Source organism: Amia ocellicauda, chromosome 2 (genome assembly GCF_036373705.1).
Source record: "Amia ocellicauda isolate fAmiCal2 chromosome 2, fAmiCal2.hap1, whole genome shotgun sequence".
Taxonomy (NCBI): Eukaryota; Metazoa; Chordata; class Actinopteri; order Amiiformes; family Amiidae; genus Amia; species Amia ocellicauda.
In genome coordinates, this window is record NC_089851.1 from 17,945,901 (window position 1) to 17,971,059 (window position 25,159).

The 25,159-nt window shown below is 38.1% G+C and overlaps 3 protein-coding genes across 3 annotated transcripts; 1 reads left to right on the forward strand and 2 right to left on the reverse strand.

Annotated features, from left to right (window-relative positions):
* Positions 1-590: 590 nt before the first annotated feature.
* tcea1 (transcription elongation factor A (SII), 1) lies at positions 591-8,639 on the reverse strand. Its single transcript, XM_066719737.1, has 10 exons — positions 8,423-8,639; positions 5,065-5,127; positions 4,306-4,411; positions 3,344-3,446; positions 2,681-2,829; positions 2,224-2,280; positions 1,686-1,840; positions 1,420-1,566; positions 1,071-1,142; positions 591-923 (listed from the first exon to the last, which is right to left on the reverse strand). The coding sequence occupies exons 1-10, from the start codon at positions 8,603-8,605 to the stop codon at positions 915-917; spliced, it is 1,044 nt and encodes a 347-aa protein (XP_066575834.1). The 5' UTR covers positions 8,606-8,639; the 3' UTR covers positions 591-914.
* Positions 8,640-12,703: 4,064 nt separating this feature from the next.
* Positions 12,704-19,186, reverse strand: lypla1 (lysophospholipase 1). The gene is made up of 9 exons (XM_066719757.1): positions 18,631-19,186; positions 17,880-17,911; positions 17,222-17,287; positions 16,830-16,877; positions 16,120-16,190; positions 15,088-15,161; positions 14,697-14,798; positions 13,528-13,704; positions 12,704-13,169 (listed from the first exon to the last, which is right to left on the reverse strand). The coding sequence occupies exons 1-9, from the start codon at positions 18,697-18,699 to the stop codon at positions 13,116-13,118; spliced, it is 693 nt and encodes a 230-aa protein (XP_066575854.1). The 5' UTR covers positions 18,700-19,186; the 3' UTR covers positions 12,704-13,115.
* Positions 19,187-19,877: 691 nt separating this feature from the next.
* mrpl15 (mitochondrial ribosomal protein L15) lies at positions 19,878-22,347 on the forward strand. The gene is made up of 5 exons (XM_066719747.1): positions 19,878-20,049; positions 20,628-20,785; positions 20,912-21,077; positions 21,485-21,608; positions 21,932-22,347. Exons 1-5 carry the CDS (start codon positions 19,945-19,947, stop codon positions 22,267-22,269), a joined length of 891 nt encoding a protein of 296 aa, XP_066575844.1. The 5' UTR covers positions 19,878-19,944; the 3' UTR covers positions 22,270-22,347.
* Positions 22,348-25,159: the final 2,812 nt, after the last annotated feature.

Genomic DNA, 25,159 nt, shown 5'->3' on the forward strand with positions numbered 1-25,159 from the left:
ATGAATAAAGAGCAGATGACCTCGTATTGCTCAACACTGAAGTGGCTGCACCTGTGAAGACCACAAAGGGGAGACGGTGCATTCACAGCCTGATTGCGAGTTCATGTTCCCACTATGCAAGATTAATAATGCATAAGATTATAATTCAGCTCCATCTAAACAATAAACTCTCATTTAAATTGCACTCCTTCTGGCCGGGAGCTTCCACCATGTATACTAATGCAACACCAATCACTGAATGGTACACCTGGCCCTGTGGCAACGGATTCACTTCATTATGAAAGACAAATGGACCTCCCTGCTCGTAATATCTTCTCAAATCATTTACAAGCCATAATGCACTAATATCTCCCTTGATGCTATTTGCTAGGCATCTTAAAGCCACGGATCCTTTCCCGAATTAAGTCTGAAGTTGCTAAATGCCTGACATCATTGTTGGTCTGATTGTGTACACAGGATTACATTTGTTTCCCATCCCGGTCATGCTCCAGGTGCAATACTACACACACCACCCCATTGAGAACCCTTCAGTATGTAACCCGTAAGATACACTGAATATCTGCGGTAGAAAATACAAATTAATCTGTAAATACTGATAAAATTTTAATGTCAAACTACATATATAAAAAAAAGAAATACATTAACATCAACCATAGTCTGACAGACTGTCCTAGCTAACTAATTGTAAAGTTAATACAATAAATGAATCTGAGGACATGGTGGTTAAAATAACAGTGGCGATTTTTTTTTTGTTTGTTGGTTTTTTTCCCCATCTGCACCAGGTTCCACTAGATGCAAAAGTCCTAACTCTGCTCTAGTTTACAAATACAGGTACAAAATGAAGTCCTGGTCCAGCAGTCTTTGTCCTTGTCTTTGACCTCGGGGGCGGGGATTCGGGGGGTGATACTTCCTCTTCAACAAAACTGAAAGCAAGAGGTGGGGGAAAAACGTGTAAGTAATATTTTGAATTTGAATGATGTAGTCCAGTAAATGGGCTAGAACTGTAGAAAATGAAGACAGAAGTTCCGATTAGGACACAACATAACAATACAATCAATAAACAAACGTACCTTCCACCGATTCCCACATTCATTACAGAAGACAAACGTGGTCATTGGTTCATCAGCACTACGGGTCTGAACCTGCAACAAAGCAACAGGGGAACAGTTTCTTAAAGAGGAGTTCACATAAACAGATTCAAAATTGTAATTCAGATATTTCATTTAATAGTTAAGCTCTCTATACTTGTATTTCTTAGAGTACTATGTTAAAAGAAGCTGCCACAATATGACTTTCCATGTGTACTTGTATGCAAAGTCTATACTTATTGCCAGACAACACACTTCATTCTTGAATTTGAAGGCTACCAATTGAAAGATGTTTGGCAGTCGATTGTGTTTTTAACGGACTACCCCATACCTGTGTGTATGTACAGTTCTTCTTTTTACATTTCCCACACGAGAACAGGTCGGTCGGGGTGCCTCCTGTTTTGGCCATCTGATGTTCCCGTATTGCCTCTTTGGTCAGGTTTTTGCGCATCTCCTTCAGTTCATCGCTGGCCATTTCCTGCCGGGGAAAAGGCCAAACATCAGTGAACGCACATTTAAATGAAGAGATTTCAGGAGCAGTAAAAGGACGGTCATTTTTTTGTAATCATTTTCTTTTTTTTTTTTTTACATTCTAACCTCTGCCGTCATCCTGGCCATCCTGTCCGGCGGTACGTTTCCACAGAGGACGTTCCTCCTCAGGTTTGGGTTCTTGGCATCTTTCAGATTCGCAATTCGGCTCCGTACCCTGTTCTTGTATTTCATGTCAGTGTTTTTGAATTCCTGAAAGATGCGTGGGGATAGGTTAAGGAGCTCATCACACCACTCTGGGGAGTATAATCTCTAGGCGTCTGATAAAAAGCATGTTAATTCATGGTGACAGCGACAGCAGGAGTATAGCCAAGACATTGATGTCAGAGAAAAGTTCCACAATACTGAGATAGCAGCTCAATGCATATACTTCTTAACAAATGAGCAAGGAAATGCAGCTCAGTGTTGGTAATCTGATGGGAACAAATTCCCTTGAGGATTTAGTTTTTTTTATATATTACTATTGGAATGAAGGCAACCATTGGAAAGGTAGAATGCTGTTAAGCACATCTATCTAAGAGGCAATTCAAATAAAAACATTTGAATGGTTTTGTTATTCAACTTTCATTTTATACCAAAAGGATATAGTCCTCTATCTGGGCTCCAAGTTCATCACAATCGGCACCAATGGCAATGTGGTCATCTGAAAACAACCAGGGAAGATTAGTTAAGAGAATCTGAGGATCAAAATACATTCAGTGCAAATCTGTGCAGGGCATTCATTGCATTGTGATGCAAATCATCCAACCGATTTCACAATCTTTCCAAATCTTAAAATGCCATTACATCAAAACAAAACATTTTACAATATTTAAATCTCAAATCAAAGAATACAGAGCAAATCAATTAACTGTGGTATATCAAGTTGTTGTGAAAAGGCAGAGAAACTGGAAAAATACCATAATTCTAACAAACAGTTGAGAAGATGCAAAGATAGTGACCTTAAAGCGGAGGAAGCAAGTTCATGACATGCAACGTCAGAAAAGCAACAGTGTGGATAAAGGCGGCTGGGCTCCACACACAGCGGTGAGAACTGAACTCACTCCCGGTCTGCAGGGCACTGGAGAGCAGCTCTCGGCATTTGAGCCTCACGGAGTCGGAAGTGTTGGGCGCGCGGGGGAACGTGGTGATCAGTGCGTTGCTGGGAGCGTCGCCTGCTTCGCTTTTGCTACTTGAGTTGCTGCTCGAGCTGCTGGAGAAAGCCAAGAACAATGTGCTTTAATAAGGGGGAGCAGCAATGGCACAAGGCATCTGAGGCTGAACAGATTTGAAATTTCAAAGCCTAGCCTGTTCAATTTTACTGTCCCACATAAGCCAAGAAAATAAATAAATATATAGATATATACACACAGTGGTAAACATCAAATACTAAACCTGACACTCATTGTTTGGTGCACAAGTGATACTTTCACAGAATGTTCAGTCTAACACTCAGGACAGATCTGTCAGGAGATGAGACGACCACAGAAGATGGGGAGATGAAATCATACGCTCTGTAGATCAAAACAAGCTACGATGTGGTAGGTCAAGGAGGGATGGCCATTCCTTCCTTATGTATTTTTATATTTTAGATACATAGCACTTGACAATATGAATTTGTTTCTGGGAAATATGCCATTTTATCTGCTCCCTACCGCATAATATAAATCTGTAAACAGTGAACAAAAATACATACAAAATGTTAAAACAAACTGTCAGCAGCTAACCTTTCCTCTCGAGGTTCAGGACTATTCTGTGTTGAGGAAGACGTAGGTGGTGTTGGCTCTTTTTTCTTTTCTTCCGATACTTTCTCAGTTCCTCCTGGCTCATCTGTAAATCAGCAAATGAGCAAAAAATTTAAAATATTCAAGGATAATTCAAATGAGAAATATAATTATACATAAATATATAATTTAGAAAATTAAAAACATTTATGTCCACTTTTACAAGCCAATGCTGGTGTTTTAGTAGAATTCAATTTAAAGATATACAACTTATTTATTTTAGGCCATGTGGAGCTCTGGCAAAAATGAGGTAAATATTGATGCTACTCTTTATCAGCAATGAAAGCAAGCCAACAATACACTTAAACATTGGTGATCACAATTTGTTACTGCGTTGTTGGATTACAGCCCATGCCTGGCAACTCAGTTATATGAGGGAGTCCCAAGAGGAACGAGATGCGCTTTGACACACTTGTGATGTCCTGACCCTTTTGTTGCTGCCCTGACACTTTCTGTTGGGAACAATTTGGATGACTTGATTTTCACAGCTTATGGTCCACAAAGGGACTGTACATTTCCACTAGTTCTTGCCAGGTTCAGAAAGAAACAGATTATCTCCAATACATAAGCATCTGTTGTCTGTGGGTCTTTTTATTTATTAATGATTGTACAAAACAAAACAAAAAGCAAATTTAGAGCAGTTAAATGAATCCACAGGTATTTGAATGCACTGCCCTCTGGTGGCACTTCAGTCAAGACAATTACTACTGTTGGCAGCCAGAGCAGCTCTTGGTACTAATGACCAACATCTGCTGCAAGACTATTATAGAGAAGCTGATTGAATTTAAGCAAGTGCTGAATAGTTACATTCCTATACCAACTAGCTGTTTCTGTAAGGTGAAGCCTTTTTCTTTCTTTATAGTCAACATGAATTAAATCATTACAAGGATGTTTTACTTAATTACCTAATAGCTTCTTCCAAGATTTGATTAGAGACTTTGCTAGTGATGTGACCTCCTCATCTGTGCTCTGCTTCCTAATGGCATTGACAGACATCCCAATCCTGGTAGACTGCAACAGACAGTGGACAAGATTATGAAATCTGTACCATTACTTTATTTACCACAATAAGCTTACACACCCACCTCCCCAAACACTCGTTATACTTGGGATAGCAGTATCTAACAAAATAAATTAGGCACTGGTAAAAATTGTGCTTTAAGGTACTTCCCTGTGTTAAGATTCACACAATAGTTTAATAATTGTGCATTGTGAAAACTGTCTTTGACCACATTGTTGATTTAAAGAATGAACAATACTGAATTCCCTGACTTTTTGAGTCAAATACACTTGTATCTTGCTGGTATGTTGCCATGGAGATGCAGAAGCCCATACGCTGCAGTTCAAATCACATATTTTATTCCTGGCGAAAACAAATACTACAGATCTCTGGTACACCGTTCTCAATGTAAAATATGCTGCAAATAACCAAATTTGTTATTTTGCAAGTAATGAATGTTAAAATTACCAATATAATAATAGCAGGCTCCAGCCCAAACTCTCCTGGTTTAGAACAATGGTTATATTAAAATTATTATATCTTGCTAGTGTAAATACTTTCTTTATGGTATGCGACTTTTTAACCCAATGTTTGGTTATTTTCATAGCCAAAACGTGTTCTTAATGATACCATAATAGTTCTAGAAGTAAGTTCACAATCTTACTTGTAGCAATTCAAGAGTCATGGGAATGTTCTTTAACTCCTTCAGCAGGTCCAAAGCTCCAGACTACAAAAGAAAGAGCAAGTCAGACTGTAAAACTACTGAATTACATGCATAATGTTTTGGTTTTAAGAAGTATAAGAATACCAACACCAAAATATATAAAATATTTTAAAATGTTGAAGGTCTTGGGGCATGCTCAAAAAGTCATTTTCTGTGAGTTATAATAACAGGTAAAGTTAAGGTAAAGGTAAATTAACTGGCACTCATTCAATGACATAGTTGCCTTAATCTATCTTAAAACTGCCATGCACTCTACAGCAGTGGTTCTCAAACTTGTCCTGGAGAACCACCTACCCTGCTGGTTTTTGTTCCAATCCAGCTCTCAATTACTTAATTGAACCCTTAATTGAAATACTTTGATCACATTTGACTCTTTAAATCTTCTAACTGATAAAAAGTTGGTTCCTTAATCATTTCCTCATACAATTTTATACTTAAAAAACAACTATTAAAAATAATTAAAAGGCTCTGATTTAGGAAATTACTTGTTCAATTAGGGGTTCAAATAAATAATCGAGAGATCGGTAGGAACAAAAACCAGCAGGCTAGGTGGTACTACAAAACAGTTTTATAGAATTAAACATGAAAAAGTGCAAGATTTCATAGGCCTACTTCTCAAAAGGATTTTGACTTCAATATTCCATAGATGACTGTGGCATTTTTGTGCTTAGGAACTCTCACTTTCTTGCTGGTAAATAATAATAAATAGGCCTAACAACAACTATGTTAGAATGAAATGTTTCAGATATTATGCAAACCCAGAGATTTATTCACTGACTGATTAAGAGGCTGATTAAACACACCAACTAATTATATCTGTCTCACTTCAACGTTTCAGAAGTAGTCTAAGACTGGGCAGCACAGCCAGTGAAATCATTGCAAAATCAAGGCAAAATCCGGAAAAGGAAAAGTGTAAAGGACGTCTCCCTGGTTGTTTTCAAGTGAGAGACCTATCGGACCCAATGTGCAGCTTGTTTTTGTTCCAACCAAGCTTTCAATTACTTAATTTAATACAATTGCATAATCAGAGCTAATAATTAATTTCTTTATATTTTGATATTTCTAGTTATACAGAAGATTATACAAGAAAATCCCTAGAATGATGTACATTTCTGTAAGATAAACAATTAAATCCAGATTCATAAAATTAATTCAATTTAGGTTTCAATTAATGCTGCAAAATATTTTAGAATCCATTGAATAATCACAAATCCAGATGAATATTTGTATGACCGATAACTCAAGGTGCCCCTCTCTTTGTGCAGTCTCTAAAAGCCTTGTCCACACAGCCACATTATGAGTGTTTACATCCGAGAGGAAGTCATCATCATGGGTACTCAGGACAAAACAGTGTAAGCACTGTGGTAAATTGTTTAATCTTTTAACAGTATGTTTCTCAGACACCTTTAACAAACATAGTATTAAGAACACGTAGAAGCAATAATGCAAGTACTGGGACAGTTATTCATTTTCTGTTTTTGTCTTTTAAAAAAGAAGATGGTAAATGTTGGGGAACTTATTACTGAAGTGTCCACCTTGAGCTCAAGAACTATAATTGTGTGTGTGTGTGTGTGTGTGTTTTAAATACACAGAGTCACTTTAAGGCAAATTCTTCCTGTTAATTATAATAGTAGCTATTAATGAAGGCTAAACACCTTTTCTCCCCAATACTTATTTATATGTGACCACTTAGAATGACTACAAAATCCAGTTTTCTATTCGCTGCCTGTCTATGCAGAAGAAATCAGCTTGCAGTGTGTGCAAGTCAAGCCACTAATCTGGATTGCATTCAATTTCAAATGACAGCATCAGTGTGCATGTCTGCTGGTGACAATGCATCCTTCCAGATGTGTCCAGTACAGGCAGCCTAACTCCCTCCAGGTCTGTTTGCTACTGTCTGCATGAACCACAGACGTTTCACCTTCAAGCACCGCATGAGAATAGCTGTAAAGCATGTGATTTTTCACTTCCTCAAGATGCAAACACTGGCACAGCAACCTGTTGTTCGTGAAAACAGGGGCTGGTTGAAAGCAGCACAATGCAACTGCTGAACACCTGACCGGAATGAACGCATGACATGCAAGACAAAACACCTGCACTTCAAAGTCTATCACAAATTGAGCACCTACACCGAGCCACATCACAAAGCTTAATTACAATGCATTCTTTTATCATTTGCAATTTTCAATTATAATAAACATACTGGAGGCAATACATTGGTTGCAGTCTAGCGGAGTTGTTTCAATGGGCTGCAGCACTTCTGCACCACTTCACTGCTGCGGTAGGACACGACTCTGCACGGATGCACCTTCCCCATACATCTGCGCCCAGAGCTGTCCATGATGTTAGATGCACTTATTGCTAAATACATTATATAAGCATCCATTTGAATATAAATCCTGCATTACAAAAAGTATGTAGGTTTAAGAGTTGTATTGTCCTCCATCCTATACAAATTACCCGCCAGACTAGAGAGCAGCGCTTAAGACGTCAATGTGGGCACGACTGAGTGGCAGGAAGAACGAGTCAAATGCAGCACGTTGCTTCTACCATTAATGGTACCAATTACATCATTAACCGTTGATATCCATCTTCATGTGCATATATATATATATATATATAAAACGGAATCTTAAAAGAGAATTGAAATGTGATTTAAAAAGTTCAAATGGCACACAGCGCCAACCACTTTCCCCAGGTAACGCTGGCTCGTCTGGCTGCCCTATTGAAAGCGCTTGTTATGGTCGGTGGCGTTTTCTTCCACATCTTCCTTGCAAGCACCAATGTTAAAATCCCCTCTTTTTACAACAACGACACCTCTATTTAAGACACTTTGTGGTACAAAAGGCGCCTTTAGAGAGGGAGACTTCCTCGGCACTCAAATCAAAGCATGGGGGTGAGCAGGCCCTCGCCACTCTCCCCACTGGCGGCCAAGTAAACAAGGCAGGTCCTCCCCCTTCACAACAGACCGAGCAGGCCGTCCACAAACCCCGGGAGAAGAGACGTTATTCACGGCAGCCATTGCACACCTACAGTCCACAGCACTAGCATGCTGTCATTAACGTCCACCAACACGGTTTTCTCTCCCGAAACACACCAATGTAGCGATCGCAACGCATAGGACATACAAAGACAATCAAATATGAAGTTGTGCGATCTTGACTGCATTGTGGGGGTCCAGGCCAGCTGCTAGATCACGACCCCTCGTCTGCTTTTTGGGATTAATTATGAGAAGCTGTACCCGCCACCCGCCGAGACCTCAGCCTCATTCAAAATGTGTCAGAAGACCGCATCTCACCCCATTTTTTTTCTGCGCCATCTTATCCATCTTTTTTGCAATCCTTATGATATCTTCTTCCTCCTTTTTCCCCATTTTTATATTATTATTTTTTTTTGGGGGGGTCGGTTTAATTGGTAAATATGAAATGTAAAAACCCCTCTTGCTAGGATAACAACACGGCGGCCAGCTGAGCGGGCGCATTCACTGGAAACAAAGCAGACCAAAGCAATCAACGGGAGCCCGGCGGAAGGCAGGAGTAATCGATGGACGAGCACTGGCGGTGGATTCCCCCTCACTGCCCTCTCCAGAGGCCGCTCTGCGGAGTGCGGCTGCCGCCATCTTGTGTGGGAATGGAAGTCGTTGCTGAAAGCATTGCAATCAACGTTTTCGAGATTTCATTTAATTTTGTGTCAATATAAAAGTACATTTCAAAGCTTCGATTATTTACTATAAAATTACACTTTAAGCCTTAATGTACAACTTATTTAAATCTCTTTAGTCTAGAAATGTAGAAATAGCAGGAGAATGTAGGTTAGTAGCTGTAGGAATAAGCTGTATTTTATTTACACTGACATGCTACAATGGCATTTTGGAATGGGGCGGGGGGAGATAAAAACTATTTATACAGCAATGTGTTCATTCCATTACATCTGAATGAGAATCTTACATTTACATTTTACAAGATTACATTTATAATTGGTCCCAGTAATGAAGTCAGGTGACATTCAGCACCCGTCTTTCTTGTGCACTGGCTCCAGGATGAGATCTACCTCTGCCACGGAGGCAGATTCCTTGCGCTCCCCAGTGGAGAAGCTGTCCTCCTTCATGCTGGTGTGGCTGGGGGGTGTGGCGGCCTTGGCCAGGCTGCAGGGTCTCCGTTTGGGGCTTCAGGTCGGAAATGAGAGGTGTCCAGACCTCCTCCAGCCATCTCTCCTCCCCCTGGAGTGACACAGCACCGAGACAGACACACCTGCGATACCACTGATCAACACTGCCCATCTTCCACCTGCCTACACTGTACCTGCACTGACCGTGGAGTTACAGGGGCCACAGGGAGCAGAGTCCCCAGCCTCCTCCGGGCCTGCAGTGCCAGACTAGCCCCGTGGGTTTGATGAGGCCAGTCCTTCTTCAGGATGATCCTGTGGGGGATCGATTCCCAGAAGACTCTGTTTGCCACGTTTGGCCTTCAGAGAAAGTCACGGAGGTGGAGTAACCCTGCAGGCTGAGGCCATAGTGCCCATCACGACAGCGCTCTGCCCAGGGATGAAATGGTTTTCAAACAAAATTAATTTGCCTCTAGCTATTCGAGAGGAACAGAAATGCATTTGACCTGTGTGTGCACATGTACAATTTAAAATATATTTGTAGGTGCCATTGAGTCTTAAAGTTGAAGACTTTCACCCTTAATTAGATAATCTTTATAAATTGAAATTAAGCAAATTATTAACAAGAAATGTAGAAAGATTTAGTATTAGATCACCAGCTTAGCTTCTCCATTTGGTGTTAAATATTTTTGTTTTAGGATACAAATTACAAAAATGTAAGTGCTTGTGTTAGTTTCCGATTCCAGAAGAAATTAGTTAAGTTTGATATTTCTAGAAATATGACATCATTATGAAACACCGTCAGCACCCCCCTAAAACCTGAAGTCTAGAAACACCCCTGACTTGAATGTAGTTAGATTTGCATGATCAGTTTTTCTGGAGCTGTCATGATTGAACTCCAAAGGAAAGTTAGAAACTTTGCTGAGCCAGACGAGAACTACATCAGGAGCAAATCTGCTAATAAAATAATGATAATAGGGCCAATATGAATACATGATGTGTAGAAAATCACGTGTTTGAGGTTTCAACACGATTATAACGTTCACAATGACTAATGTTATTACACAGCCCAGATTGTCGACTATTAGATTATATTCAGTACAGCCTACCGCATAAACTGCGGGTCAGGCGGTGGAGAAGAAAGGATTTATAACACGCTGAGGAGTTCACAGCCGAGACGCCCTATAGGCATTTAAAATTTAAACATTTACTGTCTGGCGTCTTGTTTATGATGATATTTGTGAGGCCAAATAAATACATACATCGCGATCCGGTCTTTAAATTAGATGGTCGACATCGAACGTTTGGATCGAGCTTTGATTTCGATTAAAAAAAATGGACATTCCAAACATTCAGCCTATATTGCACTTGGGATTTCGGACAACAGTCATATTAGCGTTGTCTAAAAATGCACCACAGAAATTAACTTGATCTGTATTAACAAGACTACGTTTCAGTTCAAAACATCGCCAATCACAGCTATAAATGACCAGAATGGCAGAAACATTTCACTCTTCATTACAAGATTACAACACTGGACCTTTCCTGCACTGACCATTTTCTCTCACCTGGCTGTTGGCTTCCTTCCTCTCTGCATAGACCTTCATATCCATCTATGGAGATCGGAGAAATATCTGTATGCAAAAATAAAAAATAAACTGTCCTGCTTCCCTCGGTTTGTTTGCCGATTCAAACCCGGCTTGCCTACAGCTCACCTCCATTGCGCTTTAACATGAGAATAACATTCAGTCATCATCATCATCATCATCATTATTAATAATAATAATAATAATAATAATAATAATAATAATATTATTCCACCAGCCCGTGTGAAAACAGCATGCTACTCTATGCAATTACATCTCCTGATTAACTACTTCAAAACTACTCGCTATCCATTCATTAACATCCACGCCAACCCCGCCAGTGACACCACGGGCACATGTTCGTCCCCTCCTCTTCGGTTTTACTCCCGCTTTACTTTTATAAATAAAATAAGAAAGCGATTGGCCGCAGAAAAAGAAGACGGACCAGTGTCTTCTACAGGTGATTGGTCGCACAAAAAAGATTGACAAGCATTTCCTGCAAAGTGATTGGCTGCATAAAAATGATTGACAGTTACTCCAATGACCAGTGCCAGTGTTTCGAGGCCTGAGTGGGTTTCATAATAACGCTGCAAGGCCTGTTGCAACTGTCATCAACAGCATACGCCTGGTCCTAAAGCCTGCAATTTAGTTCATCTTGTGATCAATCCTGGTCCTGGAGAGCCCCTATCCAGCAGGGCTTAGAGGTCACCCTTGTATCACCAATTTATAAACACCTGGGAGTATTTCATTCTGATCAGTGAAGCAGGTGGTTTGGTAAATTCAGTGCTTTAGAAACCATTGGAGCAATTATCTGAATACCGGCAGCCTCCTGAGGGAAGACTTCCCTTGGTTGACTTTCTTAATTGATTAAAAACTCACATCTGTTCCCAGTATTAAGACAGTGGTGATTTAGGGTGACCTATAAGAGTAAGTGGATTGGGGCTCTCCAGGACCAGGATTGAGCACCCCTGGATTAAAACATTATTTGGTCGTAGAATTGTTAGTGGGGCTTGGAGAAAATATATTGGGGATAAAGCCAAACTAAATAGGATCTCACACGCTGTTATACAATTAAAATAGTCCCAAGAGTAATTACAACATAGCCCATTTAATAAGAAGAAAATTATAATAAGGAAATATGAACCCAATAAGGAAAATACCAAATGTGATTAAGGTAAAACAGACATCAACACCTACAACCAAAAGTTTAAGGCAACACAAGATTGGCCATCCCAATCTCCTGAGCTCAATGTAATAAAATGATTGTGTTGTGTACTGAAAAACAATTAGCTCACAAACACAAGCCACACCACCTGGAGCAGCTCTGCATGGAGGAGTGGTCGAGAAGCCTTTCTGGGAAGTTGGTGAACCCATGAAGAATCTACATGAAATTCCTCCTCTATGCTATCCAACCCAAAGGAGGATTAACAATTACATTTGAAGATTGTCTTGATTTTGTTCCTATTTTCATCCAATCTATTATTTATTATACAATATTGACAGTTACACAATTGATCACTTTTTATGTATGTTTCTAGAAATACTGCGAGTACACCTGTATAGTATTAGTTAATCAACATTAAGTTACACTTCATCAAGAGCATGAATACATTTTGATGATATTGTCGCTGTAATACGAGAGGGCAGTGATGTGATTTGCAGTGTATGATGTGGATACAATAATTAGATATTGTGTAAACAGTTTTAGCCTTACATGTGTTATTAAGACATACATGAAAGCACACTAACAAAGCAACGGACAATCTACTGGTATATTGTCTTTACCTCAGTTGAATGTTTTGGCAATTTACAACACAATACTTGTGTAAAAGAGGAAAAACAACAACATTAAATCGAATCATGCATATGTAATATAGAGGTACTCAAGATTTCGTCATATGTTCATTTATTGTAAATCCACATAAATTAAAAGATTAATATTTCCAATGTGACATTGTATTAGATAATCAAATGCATTGTTTTTAATTGGAAGAAATGGCTTCTTTAATAGCAAACAGTTACAGCCACAACAGTTGCAACAAAACACTAGCAACCTAAATACTGTAGGCCCCTTGCAATCCTTGAAGTGATTACAGTAGTTTAAAGACTACAAAATAAAGTTTCCCTTTTCACAACCTCTCAGCATGTCCCAATGATGTATCTGTGCATAACAGGCAAAATGTGGTAATTATACAGCTGGTATAGAACAATGTGTTTGGAGTTCTAGAGTATTGGGGGAATAAGATTTAGATTCAGTCTCAGTTGGTGCTGGTGTATGATTTAAAGGCCTCTGTTGTGCGATTAGTTGATTGGAGGTAGCTGCTTTTCAATAAACTGCTTGATATCCATCATTTCCTGTGGAAGAAACAATAATGGAGTAAGACCATTATATAGGTGTATGCAAACAATTAAATGATACAAGCAGCAATATACAGAAACTTTCCTAGATTTAAGAACGGTTTGAGGTCAGAAGAAGCTGCAGTTTTAAGTCAGACAAACAACAAACAGGAGGTTCACAATAACACAAAGATATAGAAGTAAAATGTGAATGTGTGTGTGTGGGGGGGGAAACACAAAAACATTCATGAGGAAGTTACAGTAAGTGTGAAATCTACATATCAGTACTTATGGAGTAGTATAAAAAATAATAACTATTCTCTGTGGAATATGAGCTGCTTACTACACAAGCTGACTGAACACATAATACACTGACCTGAGGACAGGAACTGTGTGGCATCCTTGGATACGTCTTGAAGCTGACATTAGCTGGGTTGACAATACTTTTCAACTTCTCCACAGTGAGGCACCCAAACACCAGGGGAACCAAGGGGTCCACCTCACCATGGCACTGCAGGATGTTCACATCTTTATTCACACCATTGGCTGCTGCCTAGAAGCAATTAACATGAGTGATGCAATTTAATAAACCAGAACATTGATAAGTTTCCCCTACTCCCAGATACTTACTTAACTGACTTATGTATTACACAATTTCGGTTATGACGCAGTCTTACTCCCTTTATAATGATCTGCTCTGCTGGTTTATTAAGTCACTTAACTACAGCCAAGTGAATTTATGAGTTAAGTGCATGGCCAGGAGGAATATATTTGTACAAATCCACCATCACATGGATGCAGACCATTAGCATGCCATGTTTATGCAACAGTAACTGAAAAATTTACTTTGTCATGTTATACAAGATGAAAAACAATCACTCACCCCAACTTCCTAATCTTTTCACCATGTTTAAATAATAAATTGTAACCCAGACATTTGATAATAATACAAGACTCCCAAGGTTTTTTGTTGTTTTCCATTTAGATAAATAATTTTCTGAAGACTAACTGCATTCTGAAGAGAGGATTTGAATCTTTTACGATTTCATTGCCAACTTTTAAAAATTATGGCAATGGAAGCATTCATGTTTCACAACTGCCTTGCACTGTTAATGTAGTCTCATTTAACTAGCACAATTCTATAAACAGGAAGAATAAACTTATTGTTCAAAAGAGGCTTTGTTTCTCTATTTCCCTAATGGAAGCATTGGGAAGACAATGATTTGGTTAACATAATTAAATGAGAGAGAGAAACCAAAATCAAATCTAGCCGCAGTGTAGGGCACTGACTAAAACTTGCAACAAAGCTCCTATTGACCTCTGGGCCACTAAATGGTTTCCTAGTCAAGAAGAAGAGCACACAGGTGCCAGATAGAATTGCTCCATAGTCCCTTCTCCATTCCAGCTCTGAAGCCATAAAGAAGAGAAAGGTCACTCCCCCGCTTTCACATGTCTCAATGGACGCATTTTAAACATTACTTATTAAACACATAGTAAATCATTGTTTCGGGGGCCATGAAGATTCAACATGGGAAGGTACACCACCTGTGGGAATGAGGTGCGCAGTGGTAGCCAGCAGCTCAGAGCTACCACACCTGCCAGTTTCTGTTGTGTTGTCAAAGCTGTGTACAAAGACAATGCCCCTCCCTGTTCAAACACAAATAATAAGAAGAATAAAAGCAGAGCATTATTTTATTCTGTGGAACAATTCATGTTTGTGGTTTTCTTTAGCTGATCACCAGAAGGTTAAAATGTCATTCTGTAGTTAAGCCCACAAATAGGATTCAATTAAATTAGGTTTTGATCAACATTACCACATTTCCATACATATACAAACAAAGATTACTTTTAGATTAACTTACTTTTAATCAGATGCCTTTCATAATTTAAAGGGAAGCATTTATTTTGCAATGTTTTTTTTTTCCTTTTACAATACCTGTGAAAATCCGCCCAAAACAATTCTGTGTGAGGGTATACCATTCTTCACTTCTTGATCTATAAGGGCTTTAACTAAATAAAAAAAGGAAAAACATTAAATAAAGGTAGGGAATAAGAAACTCAAATCAAAAATGTTCTTTGTTTACCAAAACACACAAGTTTCCTTCAGCTTGTGTCAAGTGATCTTCAATAACACTGAAATTACAGTTAGATCTATTGTTAGTCAGATACATTATATTTAAAATACTGAAAGATATATAGGCTACATCTTTTTTCACAGATTTATTATTCAAGTAGATGAATGCTAAAATGAAAGTTAACAAGCGATTTATTCTATTAATGCATTATTTCCAATAGCTTTATTTTATATTACCAAATTTTCTTAAAACTTAAAGTGTAAGTTGTATTAGTTACATGAACATACTTCCCCAACACCACGTTATCAACTTAAATGTTTGTTTTCAAAATGATAACACAGGGAATCAGTAACCGATAGCATTATTATTATTATTATTATTATTATTATTATTATTATTAATAATAATAATAATAATATCATCATCAAGCTCAAATAAAATACTTAAATAAGGTGTTGTCTTAAGAGAGCCTGTAACTTCAGGTTAATCTGAAAGCCTTCCGAGGACTAGGCATATAAAAATCATTATATTTTACTAAACTGAAATGAAACACTTGTTTGCCGAATGAGATCATGGGTTGTAGTCACTCTGGAATTTGATTTCTAAAGTAAGGAGATTCATTTTTTAACATTAAGAGGAACCTTTCTAATCCAAATGAAAGGTAACCAGACATGTTCTGCAGTGATAAGTTGGTATCTCCGAAGAGTAGGGATATTCTTAGACAGACATTTGGGATGCCTTGCCCTTGCATAAGTGAGTTAATTACATACCTAAAACTTGTCTAGATGTCAGACAAAACAAAATATTGATGGACCCATAATTTCAAAACAATACATTTTGATGACAGAAGAACCAAACACAAACACAAATCACATATCCCTACATCGACTTACTGTTTTCTGCTGCTTGTTTGATACCAGAGTCATCTTCCTCTGCTTCTGGGCTAAGCCCAATTATATCAAACCTTAAAGACAACAAGGCAACACATTTTCTGTTTTTTATTTTAGTATATTTATTGTCTGTAACTTTCTGTATCTTGATTCTTTTGATGCAGGTATTTCATGACTCTAAAAACTCAAATCTGCATCTGTAAAGGATTAAAGCAAATCTGCATATTTATTCTTAACTCAGTATGAAAGAGTGTATATGGTCACCCAAAGAACATTCACATTGCCGGGGATCAAATATTAATACATTGCGGACCATATTTTCAGCCATGGTACCTTTCCAGATTTAAAAAGATATAAACAAAAAAACAAAAAAAACAAAGTAATACAAATTTACATATTTAAAGCAGTATCTGGGACACTTTTAGCATAAGAAAGATTTTTTTTATGGCTTTCAACTCTGATGTGTTGTAATCTTCTTAGGAAAAAACACACATAATCCTAAATTATTAATGCCTGACTTATGGAAGAACTAGGATATCTATACTATTTATCTTTGTATACATGTTATTTCTGACAGTTATTATTGAACAAATAAGTAATACTAGCTTGATAATATCATTTTTAATGTCTACATGCCCTTTATGTCCACTGCATCATATTGCATACTGAATATCCAAATATGTACAAATTAAAATTAACTTTATACAACTTACCAAGAAGGCATGGCCATATTCATGTTCAAGGTAACCGGCATTATTGGCCTAAAACAGTGATTAAAACAGGATATACAGTGAATATGAATAAAAAAACAGGTAACAATGCGTTATACTGTCATAGATTGAGACTATCTATGTCATTGTTTTTCTGAACTGAAATCACATAAATGTTAAACATGCCAAAATGAATTTTCCTAGTCAAATACATTTTAATGTATTAATATAACATTTTTATTGTTGATAACATCTTTCAAATTTCAAATTTGTTATTTATTATTTGTGGAAACAAAAAATACTAATAGTTGATATTTTCTAAGTCTTAAATCTTTGCAGATTTCAAAGAGTGAAAAACTAAATATTTTAAAAGAAAAGAGAAATAAGTTACATACGCATGGGGGCAAATATACTTCACGTGAGGAGTTCTGATCCCTGCAAATGCCTCTGCCCAGCTATGTCTGCATATGAAAACCAAAAAATAAAATAAAACACACAAAGCCTTTCAGATTATGCTTCGCATGCACAAGTAGCCCCAAATCCATCTAAAGAAATAAACACAGCTCTGCATGAATTACTTGCTCTTTGCTGAAGAATAAATTAAATTATCTCCCTCCCTCAACACACAAACATACCAGTTTTGATTACACCAAAATTTAAACTTGTCTTTGAGCTGACAATGCTTCCAAGAGCATTCTGACAACAAGTGACCAGAAAGTAGAACTGTCCCGAACACAAATTCAATAGCCAGCCAACACAAAAATACCCCAGCGTTTCCCCTGAAATAATTAAAGAACATTTTTGTCATTGAGTATCTATCTGGTAGTTGGGTTGATGTTTTAATAAGTTGTTTGGAAGGTTATGTGTTGTTTTTTTGAGGTCTTATGGGTTTTGTAGAAACTTGTTTTCAATACAACATTCAAGCAAGGGTAATGAAATGTGTATGTGGAAGAAAACTGAAAAAGCATGATGTCTTTTGCTTCAATATTGGACAACAGCATAACCAATTCATATAAGATGGTTGAAGATAAGCAATAGCACAATCATACATACCCAGTATCTCCCAGTCCATGAAGAAATATTACCTGTGTTCAAATTAAAAAGGAGAAATATCAAGCTCTTAATATTATGTAACACATCTGGCAATTCTATACAAATGTTAAATGAAAATATAACCTTAGGAAAATATTAAATATTGAAATTAATTTCCGTTCAATTGGGAAAGAAAGTTAAGTCAGATAAATGAGAAAAATGATCGTGTGCATGTGAAGCATATAGCCTCTGTTAACTACCGACATCACATTGTTTCGGATGCCATGACAGGTTATATTACAGTACACATCTGCAAGGAAGACAGTAGTTCAAAGCATGCATCAGTGACAAATACGTATATACGTGTATTAAGGGGAATCTTGGTGGTTGCTGTTTCCAGTCATATCATTGCTTCACTTTTAATTGTGCAAGAATGTGCAAACCCGTTATATCCAATGCGCTGCAAGCACATTACAAACGGTGTGCTTTTTCTGTTCCACCCCTATGTTAATAGATGTCACGATAGTAGCTACTGGGGATTTAATCTGATACAATTGACCACTGTTGCACGCCATGTATTGTTAGCCTTCACAAACAAATAACAATGAGTTAATACAACTGCAATTACATCGCCATCGAAACAGGGTTTCCAAAGGTTGCACCAACCAGCTTTCAAGTTAGCTTATGCATGTGACATATCCAAAATATTTCTTCCAGTTGTAACACCCCCAATGCACTTCACAGATAAGTGCACCCTTTGCGCCCAACTCACCGCTGCAGTGGCTTTCCGAGCGGCGGGTACAATGGCAGGAAGCGGCGCCGACATATTGTTACCGCACATACAACGGACGGGCAGCTGACATCCAACAAGAGAATAAATCGTCAAAATGTAACGACTGGTGCTGTAGACGCGGTTAGTAGATGGTACCCCTTTGTAATGCAGGTCGATTTTGCTGATCTTCCGCTGGCTCTAAATGAATAACCAATGGTGCATCCCAGCAATGCACAGCGCAGTGTCAAGGTTAGCGTGAGCCCTTGTGTCCAGGAATGCCTGCGCTCTGCTCCGCTAATAATAATGCAATGTATTGTGAAGTTTGAAGAGGGTGAGGTAAACAACCTATATCTCATTTGGTGTATCTCGTACTGGAGCACGTTTAGGAAATCCCGCCTCTACTGTTTTCCGATTGATAGGCAGGTTTCTGTGGGCAGAAAGGCGCGTCTATTGTTGGTTGGTGTCGTTGTCAGCCAAGCCTCCCTCCGTGCCGCGCTGCGTGGAGCGCCGCCGGGCTGCTGGTGATAGGCAGATCGACAGCCCGAGCTGGGGGACCTTGAATGTAGGACGTTTTAATGGGAAGATCAGTGGGGGAATTTACTAGTGCTATGCAGGACGTGTCTGAAGTGATCATGTATGCTGCGTGACGGCAGCAAGATCCACGTTATACCTTTCGTAACTGCGTCCACAAGCCACTCTGCGGCAGTGCACAACCATGTTTGGGCAATGTGTTTCTCAGCAGTTGCTGACTTACTACATACATACATTTCGCACAGATCACGACATACCCCACCATCGTGAAGCAGGTTAATACTGACATGATCAACTTTAATATGAATGGTTAGCGTCAAATCACAATATTTCACTGGAGAGCATGACGATGCCTAACCTGACGCATCCATGCATTAACTAATAGAACTCTACTTAATAATGTATGCATAAAATAAGCGTTAATACAAGTGTTGCACAATCAACTTAGTGAAACAATTAATAGATTTGGAGTCCCCATTTTAAGTTTGATTTCAAACAGGTCATTTGCCATGCCGAGATATATACTTTAGTGACTAGTGTTTTGTCATGCACAGTACTTAGTTTGTTTTAATGTAATTACTTAAACAGTAATTCCACACACAACAACTCAAAGCAGGCTTATCTGTTATTCTCTAACAGTTTATTTACATGTCTGCCGTATACTTACAGTGCGTCACTGTCGCACTACATGACGTCAGCCCTGTATTCTTTTCAGTGCCGTAAAGCAGTATTTCAGATTGTATCACGTGGGTATTTCAATTCTGCCCTTGGACTTTTGTAAAGATGTCTGTCCCAAAGAAACCCGGCGAGAAAGCATTGAATCTTCTTCGAAATTTACCTCGGATCTCCTTAGTGAACCTCAGACCGAATCCGGGAGCAAAGAAGCTAGTGAGTGATGTGTGATTGTTATAGTAATAAACTGAGAAAGTGCACGTCCGTCCTTTCATTTTACCAAGCCATTCGTATCTTCCGAGCACAAGATGTAACAGAAGTTGATTTAAACATACATTAGGCTACTGATTTCCAGTTGCATTCATTCAGAATATCATGTGTTTCTTTAAGGGTCATATACACGGTGTGAGTTTTATTTATTTAGTGCTTAGGAGCAGTAATTCACAGCTAGTGCAAATGCAAATGTTAAAGAAATCACTCTCCATTACTCTTAAACTCAATCCATTTGGTTGTGCTAAAGACAAATTTACATGCATTTTCGTTTTTTTTTTCTGAAATACGATATTTTAGGCATTTAATGAAGTGTATCCAAATGTCCCAATACTGACTACATGAGCTAGCTGACAGGAGGCTGCAGAACGGCTGAAATATTGAAATGCCTTTTACCGAGGCCACTATATGTTAAAATTAGGCTGGTGTTCTAAAATGTGTTAAACTATACATCAATAAGATGTATTGACTTTGAAGAAAAACAAGCTCCTTTAATTCCAAGGTGGTGTTTTCTTTCCCCTCAGGATAAGAGGCGTGGCAGGGGCGCCCATGGTGGGAACAGAAGTGGTCGGGGTCACAAAGGAGAGAGGCAGAGGGGCAATCGTCCTCGTCTGGGGTTTGAGGGCGGTCAGGTGCCCTTTTACCTGGCTATCCCCAAGTATGGATACAACGAGGGCCACAGGTAAGCATTTGTTAGCTTAAAAGTGGTTTGATGCACCACTTTACAAAATGTGTTGTTCCACTCTTGCAGGCTGTCCTTATTGTTGCAGCGAGAGGATGTGATCTCTACCTTTTCTTCCCCCCACAGTCGTAGGCCTCAGTATCAGCCCTTAAGCCTCAACAGACTTCAGTACCTGATCGATCTGGGCCGGGTGGACCCCAGCCAGCCCATTGACCTCACTCAGTTAGTAAATGCCAGAGGAGTGACAGTACAGCCACTGAAGAGGGACTATGGTGTCAACCTGGTGGAAGAGGTAAGAAGTACTGTATTCATGAAGACCACATGCACTTCATCTCAGTTCTGCTGTTAATCACATGTATAACAAGCCTAGGTATGGAGTTAGGGCTCATACTAGGTGGAAATGCATGTGGCATTCACATGTTATTCCTGTGAGAATCATACATGAATGCATTAAGAATTGGTGCCCATTATTGTGAAGTATTGCCTTGTTGCTTTAAAACTTGGTACATGTGAAATTATATCTGTTCACTAGGTGGCAGTATATCTTTAGATTACTGTTTTCATCCAGAACATAAAGCCTTTACTATTTTAAGTAGACAAGAACATTTATTTTGCAAATCTGTTTTGGGTTCTAGATTATATCATTATTATACCTTTCACTGTTTATCAGCTGAAAAAATGAAATGTTTTCTCTTTCAGGGTGCTGATATATTTGCAGCTAAAGTGAATATTGAAGTTCAGATGGCTTCAGAGGCTGCTATAGCTGCCGTAGAGAAGAACGGTGGTGTTATTACAACAAGTTTCTATGATCCAAGAAGTTTAAGTGAGTGCTAATTTTTTCTTCTTCTTTTTTGAGTCGTTACAGTTCATACATTGCCCCTACAAATACCTACTGCTGAAGTTCAGATTATTCACATCTTTAATTCCAAACAATCTGGTGATTTATGTAGTTTAGCAGACATTTATATCTTGTGCATTTTCTATACATTCTTTGAATTTGCTTTTCTTACAAAACGTTTCTTTAGTATTAAAGACTGAAAATTGTTACACATCGCTGTAATTTATCTTAACCCCTTGTTTAACTGGATTTTTCAGTGTTGTCCTTCTACTCCACCAAAGAAATGCTTTCCTAATCTCCCTCTACAGCTGTCCTCTGTAAACCGGTTCCATTCTTCATGACTGGGCAGCCCATCCCAAAGCGTATGTTTCCAGGAGAGGTCCTGGTTCCCTATTACAGAGACGCCTCAAACCGGGGATACCTGGCAGATCCCGGCCAGATTCAGAAAGCTAGACTTGAACTTGCCAGGAAGTACGGTTATGTTTTACCTGACATTACCAAAGATGAGCTCTTCCAGATGCTCAGTATGCGGAAGGACCCTCGACAGATATTTTTTGGCCTAGCGCCTGGCTGGGTGGTCAATATGGCAGAAAAGAAGATTCTGAAGCCCACTGATGAAAGATTGCTCAGTTATTATAATTCATGAAAAAAAAAAAGTTTTTTGTCTTATGATACAATGTAAAATATAAAATGAAATTAAACCTTTCAAAGCACTGTACACAAAGCTCGATGGTCCGTTCCGTTTTCCTTACACCTTTACTCTTTGTAGGTGGGGAGTATATGATATCAAGCTCTACAGTGTGATGTGTTGTTGTGCAGACTGCTCTGATTGCAAAATGGGACAAACTGATTCTTATTATTTTCATATAAACTCTTACATTGTTACAACAGGATTTTAGAAAGGCAAACGTAGTAAATATCGTGTTAGTTGTTTACAGAAATCACTTTTCTTATCATTAATAGTTATATTAAAATGCCTTTTCTGTTGATAAATAGTGTTGTCTTATTTGATAAACAATTGGTCAGTACATTTTTCTTTAAAAAAAAAAAACAGGATATCTTTGTATGCTGTGTAATTAGCTGCGCACTGCCATAAAAAAATGTTCTTGGATACAGGCAGGAAGTAACTGGGTAAACAGGAGCTAAATAACACGCTCTTAAATAATCCACTGGACCAGGATCCTGAACAACAGGGGGATTATTAATATAATTATTTGAAAAAGGTTACTCATTTCCACAGTGCACCTTTCAACTGTTGATGAAAGTACTGCAATAAATTAGCGGGGAACCCAAGCTATGCACTTAAAAAGAGAAATGCACAATTTGATGGAAGGAACGGTTTGGTTTACAGGTGAAAGGGAAATGAGGAAAACAAGATAACTGAATGAAAACAGGAAACAGATGCTAGTTGATGTGTATTACATGTTAAATTGTATGATTGGGATAATGTGGGGAATGTGAAATTAGTCATAGGCAGCTGTATCCTGCCTGGGACTTTCAAATGAGACCCCCTTCCCTCAGCCCCCTCACCGTCGCCCGACTGGCACACACATAAACTATTCCCTGCGTACGCTATCAAACGCAGATGGAATATCAGGTGCTTTCATTGGAATAAAAATGAAGATGTTTGAAAAATGCGGTGATTCTCCTCCCAGTGTGCAGAAATAATTTCCTGATACGTTAAAACACTCATGAAGTGACGCATATCTTGCCAGCAGTTTCACTGGAGACCTATCAAACAGCAATGCAGCACATTCCTTAAATTCCAGACACAGAGCAGCGATGACAAACATCCAATCTAGACTTGACTAATTGTCACTACCATTCCAAAATCTACAATTACACATGGAACACTGCTATTTACAAGGTTTTTTTCTACAAGGACACAACCTTTGTAAGTCAGCCAACAACACAAATGCATGTCATGTCCAATTCTCAAATATGTAAAAAGCTGACTTGAAGTTGATATTGACCTTGACGCAAGTAATAAAAATAAGGAATTGGTAATATACTGCCTACTTTATTTTATTTTTATTCCATTTCATCCTCTTCTAATACTAAACAATTCAGTGTACATCTTATTAAAAGCCTGTTATGGCATATATTCCTAAATTGTGAATATTTCCTACTTTGTATTTGTCATTCGTCCGATATAATTCAATTCCACTTCAAAACTTTGAATATCCTTGGATGAAGTTAGTGATATTTGGTAGAAGTATGTACTGTGTAACATTTCTTTTCCATTTAATTTATTTGCCATTTATGCACCAAAATAATACATGACAAGCTATTAAACAAAGTGGGATTTGAAGCACCCAATGTATTTTGGTCTTTATCCATTTTTATTTTTAGAGTTAAGTTAGTTTCTGCCAAGAATAGTAAGAATATTACTCACCGTGTTAATTCTGCTTGCATTACTATGTTTGAAACATTTTAAAAGTCCACATTGAGCTAAATGTGGTCTCTATTAATAGTGCCTGGTATTTAACTTTGATATTGTCTAGAGACATGGCTATAGAATTTCAGCTGGTAAAAAGGCCTTTATCAAAGGAAGCATATGTTTTTGTGTGTGCTCAAGTATGAGCATTGTGTAAACTCACTAATACACAGAGTTCCCGTTACCACACTTTTCCTGAATTTAATGCAGGGATTTGTTTGTGTCTTTGTGCACATACTGGTAAACACAATGCCACACAGCTCAGAATAAGTATATATTGAGTGCCTAGTTATATTAAGGGAACAATTGCCACACGTACTCAGATAAGTACATCCGCAGAGCCAAGTGTAAGCGTGAATGTTGAAACATAACTGTTACCTTGAAGATTAAATGAAGATATAGTGGAAAACACAGTTAGTATATATGACCTGTGTCTATGTGTGACATGTATGATTTCATCTGCATTGACGCTATTTATTTATGCAATTTCATTTAAGGTACATATTTGAATTTCAGAATAAACATATATATATATATATATATATATATATATATATATATATATATATATAATAATTTGATATTTTTAATGTGTCCTAAGAATTTGATCTATCATATATTCTAATCTGTTAAATACAATTGTGTATGTATTTGTGTATGTACTATTAATGTATTTATTCTGGTTATGTTTATTAATTGGATAAACAAGTTTGTGTACTACAAGTTTTGTCAGTTTTGTATTAGACCAATACAAAGTGAAATCTTAATTAAAAACTACTAGAAGACATGTTTCTATACACTCACCTAAAGGATTATTAGGAACACCATACTAATACTGTGTTTGACCCCCTTTCACCTTCAGAACTGCCTTAATTCTACGTGGCATTGATTCAACAAGGTGCTGAAAGCATTCTTTAGAAATGTTGGCCCATATTGATAGGATAGCATCTTGCAGTTGATGGAGATTTGTGGGATGCACATCCAGGGCACGAAGCTCCCGTTCCACCACATCCCAAAGATGCTCTATTGGGTTGAGATCTGGTGACTGTGGGGGCCAGTTTAGTACAGTGAACTCATTGTCATGTTCAAGAAACTAATT

Excerpts from the sequence above, each read along its gene's own strand:
- tcea1 (XM_066719737.1), bottom strand. The coding sequence starts at position 8,605 with ATGCGCCCGCTCAGCTGGCCGCCGTGTTGTTATCCTAGCAAGAGGGGT. Across the intron at positions 4,412-5,064 it reads TGACTCTTGAATTGCTACAA|TCTACCAGGATTGGGATGTC; the intron begins GTAAGATTGTGA and ends TGTCTGTTGCAG. Across the intron at positions 2,281-2,680 it reads CAGTGCCCTGCAGACCGGGA|ATGACCACATTGCCATTGGT; the intron begins GTGAGTTCAGTT and ends GGTTGTTTTCAG.
- lypla1 (XM_066719757.1), bottom strand. The coding sequence starts at position 18,699 with ATGTGCGGTAACAATATGTCGGCGCCGCTTCCTGCCATTGTACCCGCC. Across the intron at positions 17,288-17,879 it reads CATGGACTGGGAGATACTGG|ACATAGCTGGGCAGAGGCAT; the intron begins GTATGTATGATT and ends TTTCATATGCAG. Across the intron at positions 13,170-13,527 it reads CACACAGTTCCTGTCCTCAG|GAAATGATGGATATCAAGCA; the intron begins GTCAGTGTATTA and ends TTTCTTCCACAG.
- mrpl15 (XM_066719747.1), top strand. The coding sequence starts at position 19,945 with ATGTCTGTCCCAAAGAAACCCGGCGAGAAAGCATTGAATCTTCTTCGA. Across the intron at positions 20,786-20,911 it reads GGATACAACGAGGGCCACAG|TCGTAGGCCTCAGTATCAGC; the intron begins GTAAGCATTTGT and ends TTCCCCCCACAG. Across the intron at positions 21,609-21,931 it reads CTATGATCCAAGAAGTTTAA|CTGTCCTCTGTAAACCGGTT; the intron begins GTGAGTGCTAAT and ends CTCCCTCTACAG.